The following is an 8384-nucleotide window of genomic DNA, read 5'->3' as shown; positions in this document are numbered from 1 at the left end:
AGGAATTCTGAGGCACCCCAGGGCACTAAAGCACTATTTACAAGCTACAGCCTAAAGGGAATTTTTTTCTGGCATAGAACATAAGTAAAAGCTCTGAATGGGCCTTCTATAAGATCATGCAACAAAGTGAACCTTGTGTTCCACAAATTCCATTGCTTTTAATATCATTTGTTGCTGTTTTCATATGGTTTTTATATATAGAACAGGCATACCAAACATTTTTCTACAGAGGCAGAGAGCACATTTATTTTGTATGTGTGTGTTGTGGGGGGCATAGATGATCTTGATTGCATATTCTTTTCTTATCCATTCTCTTGCAGCCCTTTAAATATGTAAAAACCATTCTTATCTCCTGAATTTGACCTACAGGCTGCAGTTTGCCAACCACTACTGTAGTTTTAAAACCTAGGGTATAACATTAAAGTGCAATTCAGTGAGGATGATTCTGCAAGATTGGAAGCCCTCAGTGTTTTTGTTTTCCTTTTTTCCCTTTTTGCTCCAGGGAAGACTGTGCAAGGAATACTGGAAGGACCTAGTGATTTCAAAACTACTGTAAACAGAGGGTGGCCATAGAATTTTGTTGCTCTAAATTCTTAAGGAGAATTTGCAAGTTATTCCAGTTTAATAAAGAATCCCTGAATTTAAAAATTCAATTATTATTGAATTTCCAATAAAAGGAAATAGGTTATTGCACTAGGCCCTTTATCAATTATTTGCTGATTATGTGAATGGCTAATGAGATTTCACAATTATAACTAATCAGGCAATCCTTAGTTTATAATAGATTCATGTTTATAGAATATGCCATTTGATATTTCTAGCTCTTATTCCCAAAATTAGTGTGGCTGTCTTGAAATTATGCATTGTGCTTAGAACTTAGGTTTTTACGTCTTTTTTTTGTTTGTTTGTTTGTTTTTGTTTTGTTTTTGTTTTTTGAGACAGAGTTTCGCTCTTGTTGCCCAGGCTGGAGTGCAATGCCACGATCTCGGCTCACTGCAACCTCTGCCTCCGGGGCTCGAGCGATTCTCCTGCTTCAGCCTCCTGAGTAGCTGCGATTACAGGCGCCCGCCACCACACCTGGCTAATTTTTTGTATTTTTAGTAGAGATGGGGTTTCCCCACGTTGGCCAGGCTGGTCTCGACTTTTTAAAGAATCCAGTATGACAAGTATGCATGTTCCTGTGCTAGTCATAAAAGAAATAAATATCACTGGCAATAGTGGTCTTAAGAAAAACTAGGATATTTCTTCAGGAAACTCCAATCCATATTTAAAAAGAAAAAAAGTACCCTTTTAAAAAAGTATACCATATAAGTTCTTCCAAGTTACAATCTTACAGCCTTCACCAAAAAGATGTTTGTCGATTAAAGCTTTGCTACAACTTCACGTCATTACTTCTTTTGCAGGTTGTCATAAGCACCCTGAAATTACCGCTGAAAACATTTTATAAATTTATTCATCCATAGAGACTCCAATATTCCACAAGGGCAGGGACGGTGTGTTTTGCTCACCATTTTATCCCCAAGCACACAGAATTGTGTCTACTGCCTATTAGATGTTCAATAAATATTTGTGAACTTATTGATCGAAGACAAAATTACATTTAGTCAGAATCATCCAATGAAAAGCACTTTGCATTTGATGACTAGTAGACTTAGATTAACAGTTCCAGGACCACCACTAATTTTCCTTGGGTCATTAGAAACATCCCTTTAGGACTGCAGAGGGAAAATCCAATCTGGCCGCTGCCCCACATCCCTTCTGTTTTGCGCGTTTGCCTCCCCGTTCTGATGGAGGAGGTGGTGGAGGTGCAGCAGCGATTTTCTTAGCCATTTTCTTACCAACAGAGGCCAAAGGAAGCAGCAGTGGATTACACTGTGGGTTGTCTTTGCGAAGAAGTGGCATCAGGAAGAGATGAAGTTCAGCAAACTTATCATTGCAGCAATTTCGGAGCTGACTTTTCGACAGTGCAAGATCTAGAAATGTGTGCAAGACATGCGAAAAGAACCACCATTAACACTGAAGATGTGAAGCTCTTAGCCAGAAGGAGTAATTCACCGCTAAAATACATTCGCAGACAAAAGTGAAGAGCTTGCTCAGATTAACCTAGAACGAAAGGTACAGAAGACAAAGAAGATGGAAACAAAAATGCAAGGGAGCCAGCAGAGGCTGGAGTACAGGAAAGTTAATAATTAAACTCTCCCACTGCTTGGAAAACGCAGCTTTCTGCAGGTAGAGCCACCTAGTATGTATATGGCCACAAAGGGAATTTTGAAGGGATAGTGATTAAAAAAAAAAAAAAAAAGGCTACATGGCTTTTTGTGTTGTATTTTCCACGTCGTTAACTGCAAACGCTAGTTTTAAAGAGAACTGGACACTCAAGCAAAATACTTGTCTCACTCCAGCACATACAAATGGTGTAGTTGAATGGTGTATTGGAAATTGTATCTATTGCAATTAAAATTGTGTGAGCAATTTGAAAGAAAAAGAAAAAAAGAAACAACCCTTTCATCTTTCAGAGTGTATTTCCTTATGTGTCAAACTGGAATATTTCTATCTGTCGCCAGCTCCCCGGGATGCTGCTAGAAACACGTGAGAGAGCGCGTTCATTTGCTCTTCAAAAAGCGAATGAAGGCGCAGTTACCAGTCCAGTCAACCCAGGCCGCTTAAGGTCAACTACTGGGGTACTTCCATGTCACCTCGATGTATACGTAACCCGTGTGTGCCGTAACCCGTGAACTATGGAATCCCTAACCGCGCATCACGTGGCTGCTGCCCCGCGGACGCCCTAGACGCACTGAAGAAAGGCGGTGCCGGGTGGGGCCTGTACCAGGCTGGCGGGCCGCCGCAGACAGAGCTACCCGGAGCAAACGCTCAGGGGTGAGGCCGGAAGTCCCATCCGACCTCGCGGGCAGCCAGCGCTAGGCCGATTCGAACTCGACCTTGTTTTGGCGTTGCTAGGAGACGCGGCTCCTGCGCGCCCCCCACAGGCCGGCGCCCGGGCGGCGCGCGGGCAGGAGGCGGAGACTGTCGCGTGGAGCTGCCGGGCGAGCACCGTTAGGGCAGCCTGGCGCGCGGCGCCCGCCGGGCGCCCAGTCCTCCGCCATCGCCCACGCCTCCCTGGTGCCAGGGAACAGGTATCAGCGCGCCTCCCCAGCGGCTGGGAGAGACGCTGAGTGAAGAAGACGGAAGGACGGTTAGTCAGGTGAGCCGCGGCGGGGTGGGCGGCCGGGACGGCCACGCCCTGCCGAGGGAGAAGAGCCGGTCGTGTGCGGAGGGGCAGGGTGAAGGGATCCCGCTTCGGGTAGAGTGGGCTTACCCCGGCGGGCGCGCCAGGTGGGATCTCTAGCGCCTCAGGGGCCCGCGCGGCCACAGCCGGCACCCTCGGGCCCGCGGACAAAGGGTTAACGCGTTGGCGGTGACTGCGGGCCCCGGATGTGAGAGCCTGGGCTTGACGCCCTGGCTGCGCTGCAGGTGCGCCGGGCCAAACAGAGCCGGCAGCCTGGCGGCTACCTGACCGCCCGAGGCTCCCCTTCACCTGCAGCGGCTGTTCGGCTTCCTCCGGGAACGCCGCCTTTTCTAACTTAAGGGCAACAGGTGGTGCCGGTGTACCGAGAGAGAGCTCAGCCCCGCCGCGCTAGGAGCGGCAGTTACCCTCACCAATTAGGGAGCGGGGGCGGGAGTTGCATGGCTACCCTGATGCGGGTGACCAATAGGATTTGCGATCATGAGTGGACCGGGAGGAGTGGGCGTGGTTGGAGTCTGAGTCCAAGGTTTCTAGTGCGACAACTGCCAGAGCTGCTTGGAGAGCTAAGCTGGAAGGGTGCTTATCCCTGCGTAGAAACGCCTGCCAATGCTTTCTCATTTGGACCCAGATTCCAGATCGGGAGGTGAGAACGTTGTTATTTTGGAAGGGGTAGGAGGTAATAGTGATCTTGGGTATGCTGTTAAGCATGTGGAATTAGATTCCCAAGATAGGACTATCTGCTATGAGTTTTCTGCCAAATAGGCACTTTGTGGTTATGACCACTTAGACCAGATAGATACTGGTGACTGGATTCTTTCCAGAATGAGGTCTTTGAAGTTTGGGGACCCAGGAGAAAAACGTACATATTACTGCAATTTAAGTAAACCAAATAATTTCAATCACTGTTATTCCATCGTTTGTCTTGGACTGTGTGTGTTTTCATGTACGTTTCATATCTCGTCTGGTTTGTTTAGCGAAGCAAGTTGTAGTAAGTTCTTCGTGTTGTTTATTTTAGCAAAGTAGAGAAAACCTGTTTTAATGTATTATTTCAGGAGAATAACTTATTCCTTCTTCCCTCTCCCAGCAGTCTTATAGCTGGATCAGCTACCAAGAGAAGTTCTAAATCAAGAAGAGAAAAGCATTTCAATTTGGGACATTTATTTGCACCTGGAAATGGGGAATGGGCTATCAGACCAGACTTCTATCCTGTCCAACCTGCCTTCATTTCAGTCCTTCCACATTGTTATTCTGGGTTTGGACTGTGCTGGAAAGACAACTGTCTTATACAGGCTGCAGTTCAATGAATTTGTAAATACCGTACCTACCAAAGGATTTAACACTGAGAAAATTAAGGTAACCTTGGGAAATTCTAAAACAGTCACTTTCCACTTCTGGGATGTAGGTGGTCAGGAGAAATTAAGGCCACTGTGGAAGTCATATACCAGATGCACAGATGGCATTGTATTTGTTGTGGACTCTGTTGATGTTGAAAGGATGGAAGAAGCCAAAACTGAACTTCACAAAATAACTAGGATATCAGAAAATCAAGGAGTCCCTGTACTTATAGTTGCTAACAAACAAGACTTGAGGAACTCATTGTCTCTTTCAGAAATTGAGAAATTGTTAGCAATGGGCGAACTGAGCTCATCAACTCCTTGGCATTTGCAGCCTACCTGTGCAATCATAGGAGATGGCCTAAAGGAAGGACTTGAGAAACTACATGATATGATCATTAAAAGAAGAAAAATGTTGCGGCAACAGAAAAAGAAAAGATGAATATCAATACCTATTATATCTGTGTGGAGTAGGTTTTCTCTGGTCTGATTTTGACAAATAGAAGTGTCTACAGCGTGGTTTGCCTGTCTGCCCTCCTGGATGCTATTAAAGCTTTGTTTTGTTGAACAATCAAGATGCCCAACTCTGTTGCCTTGTGGAAGATGAGTAAATGCAGTGCTTCTTAAAGTGGTCTCTTCTCCCTACCCCACAAATCTTTTGGTACTACCATTTGGGGAAGCCAAGCAAGGACAGTAAATTGACCAGAACACAGTTGTGGGAATTTGGCCTGAAGTTAGTGAAATAAAACTTTAAAGAGTGTCTGCCTAGTGTTTCGTGCTTATATCTTTCCAGGGGAAGCCTTTGCAAGAAAATTGCATACAAGGCTTTGTAACGATCAAGTGCTAATCGATGGAAATGTTAAGGTAGATTAACATATATGCAGTTATATTGATCACATTGGTCCAACCAGTCCTTTTTTGAAGTAAGGGACAAGGAGTAAGTATTTTCTTTTTCAAGTTTTGGCCAAATGATTTTTGACACTTTATGGAATCAAGTAATTTAATGGTATAGCTTAATTCTAGACAATGTTTAAGTTGGTCTACCTTTATTAAAAATAAGATATTTGGGGTATATTCAAGTGCATGGATTAGTTTTCCTGACAAAGCATGTTTTGGTGTGTAGTCTTTTTAGAAATAGCTATGCATCGTTCTACACAGGTTTAAAACAACTTTTTTGGGGGATTTAGGGCTATTATAGAAATAGTTTGTTGTCAGAAGCACTTTCACTTGAAGAACCTAAAATAATTGACTCATTCATAGTAAATATGGGCATGTAAACTAATAAATATGCACTGGATACATATATGGATTTATGAAGAAGACAATTGATGATTTAGTCAAGAGGATGTAATTAAAATATGTGGTCTCTAAAATATTCCAGTTACAAGATATTTGTTTTATTAATATTTGCTGGCTAAAAACAAATGTGGTTTTTATATATTTTTGTAGTGTGTTGAGAAGAGCAAAAGCTTTATAAATATACCTGATGCGCTGTAGAATGAAAATGTAAAAGATACCCTGTATGTGTTCTGAGCTTTAATTTTTTGTTTACAAATTGAACAGTGTTACATGGGCTGTCCTGTCCTGATTATAGAGAGGAAGAAATGGTAACAGTATGGCAGATAAGAATTATAATTATAGAAAATGAGGGGAAAATAACAAACCTGTTTTATGAAAATTCACTGGTGCTGTTTACATTGGAATAAAAAACTCTGTAAGGAGGAAAGACCTTTATCTAATTCTTATCTACAGACAGAGACTTACTTCCAGTGACCATATATTACTAAATCAGCTTATTTTTTATGTCTAAAGCAACAGCTGTTCTGAAAAATCACCAAAAGAAAGGCACTTTGCTAGCAGGATTTGTTTTGGCTTTGGGTTTTTTTTTTTTTTTTTTTCAGTGGCATAACAGTTTTTGGAACCTTGATTCTTGTGTCACACAAAATGAAGTAGCTTGATGTGGAGCCTTCGTATGTTAAATATTCCTGCACTAGTGATGGTCACTTAGAATGTTTATAGAAATGTGGATAATAACTACCAATAAATTACTTGAGGCACTAGGAGAACAGTATTTGACTTTGAATTTTAATGTATTTCCACTTCTGCTGAAGCTTTTAATCAGATGTGTAAAAACAACTGACCAGTTAGGCTCTTTAGTCCCATAGTAGTTTAGATCTGCTTAGATGTGACAGGCATTGAAGGCTGTTTTGTTTTTTTTTCCTCCCTTCACTGATAGTGAAATCATGGTATCTGCTGCAAACATGAGTAGATCCATGATGGATTAATAAAGCTTGCTGAAAAAAAAAATCTGTGTATCCATTAGGTTTATCAGTTTGTCTGTACTTTCTGTCTACCTACTATATAAAATAGTGCTGTTTTTAACTATTTTGAAAGCTTGTGTGTTGACCCTTTGTAGCTTAAGAACGTAAACAAATTAATGTTATCTAAGTTTTTCATATTTAATGGACAACAAAAGAGAAAATGGCATGAACACTGTACAAACTTTGATTTATAAAAGACAATTTCAGCTATAAAACCCATCATAAGATTTTCTAGCTTGCTAAGTTCAAGTTCCCTACCACCTATTCTAGTTATTAACACCATAGTATAATGAGTCTTTAAATTCTGAAGAGTTTAGACTGTGCTTTCATACCTAGTTTTTTATTACGGCGCACCTTTTCTAGTGCATAGTTCTAAAATATTTTCTTGTATTTGAAGTTACTTGGTTTAATACAAAATATTAAGGACTCCTCAACTGAATCCAAGTTAATAAAGAACAAAGTTTAAGAAAAATAAAACCTTTTGATAGTTAAAGATAATTTTTAGGCCGGGCGCGGTGGCTCATGCCTGTAATCCCAGCACTTTGGGAGGCCGAGGCGGGCAGATCACGAGGTCAGGAGATCGAGACCATCCTGGCTAACACAGTGAAACCCCGTCTCTACTAAAAATACAAAAAATTAGCCGGGCGTGGTGGTGGGCGCCTGTAGTCCCAGCTACTTGGGAGGCTGAGGCAGGAGAATGGCGTGAACCTGGGAGGCGGAGCTTGCAGTAAGCCAAGATAGCGCCACCGCAGTCCAGCCTGGGCGACAGATCAAGACTCCATCTCAAAAAAAAAAAAAAAAAGATAATTTTTAAAATGTGCAGAGTTCTTAAAATGGTTTATAAATGGTATTCTTAAACCATCAGAAGTTTACTAAGACTTAACCATGGAAAAATGAACTAAATATAGGGAGACAAAAAATGAAGTTATTAATATAAATATATGTATATGTAAGAATAATTACTGATCTGTAAATGAATGATGGTTTATCAACAGAGGGAAAGGCATAGACTTTGTACAAGGCATTTTTTTTTTTTTTTTGAGACGGAGTTTTGCTCTCTTGCCCAGGCTGTAGTGCAGTGGCACAATCTCAGCTTACTACAACCTCTGCCTCCTGTGTTCCAGTGATTCTCCTGTCTTAGCTTCCCAAGTAGCTGAGATTACAGGCACACCACCATGCCCGCTAATTTTTATTTTTAGTAGAGATGGGGTTTCGCCATGTTGGCCAGGCTGTTCTTGAACTCCTGACCTCAGGTGATCCACCTGCCTCAGCCTCCCAAAGTGCTGGGATTACAGAAATTAGCCACCACGCCCAGCCTGTACAAGGCATTTGACGCAAGGATTGTTCCATTAATAATTCATGGTGACCTTGAAGGAAATCTTTGGTATTTCAAGATTCTATTTAATACAACAATTTCCTCTGTTCAATATAAACAATGATTTCAGTGATAATAAAGATGCAAAAAAAGTTTTATCAAACTTTAGA

At 41.8% G+C, this 8384-nt stretch overlaps 1 protein-coding gene and 1 pseudogene across 4 annotated transcripts; both read left to right on the top strand.

The window, feature by feature from the left end:
• Positions 1 to 1787: 1787 nt before the first annotated feature.
• Positions 1788 to 2186, top strand: LOC129479446 (centromere protein S-like; annotated as a pseudogene).
• A 642-nt stretch (positions 2187 to 2828) lies between these two features.
• Positions 2829 to 6885, top strand: ARL4A (ADP ribosylation factor like GTPase 4A). 4 transcript variants are annotated; one of them, XM_055272568.2, is made up of 2 exons: positions 2829 to 3202; positions 4329 to 6885. In XM_055272568.2, exon 2 carries the CDS (start codon positions 4418 to 4420, stop codon positions 5018 to 5020), a length of 603 nt encoding a protein of 200 aa, XP_055128543.1. In that variant the 5' UTR covers positions 2829 to 3202; positions 4329 to 4417; the 3' UTR covers positions 5021 to 6885. The 4 variants fall into 4 exon arrangements, with proteins under 4 accessions (XP_055128543.1, XP_055128542.1, XP_055128545.1 ...); XM_055272567.2 differs by having other exon boundaries at positions 2988 to 3202; positions 4332 to 6885; XM_055272570.2 differs by having other exon boundaries at positions 2988 to 3887.
• The last annotated feature ends 1499 nt before the right edge of the window (positions 6886 to 8384 follow it).

Source organism: Symphalangus syndactylus, chromosome 3, assembly GCF_028878055.3.
Source record: "Symphalangus syndactylus isolate Jambi chromosome 3, NHGRI_mSymSyn1-v2.1_pri, whole genome shotgun sequence".
Taxonomy (NCBI): domain Eukaryota; kingdom Metazoa; phylum Chordata; class Mammalia; order Primates; family Hylobatidae; genus Symphalangus; species Symphalangus syndactylus.
This window is presented reverse-complemented; position numbering and strand designations above follow the sequence as displayed.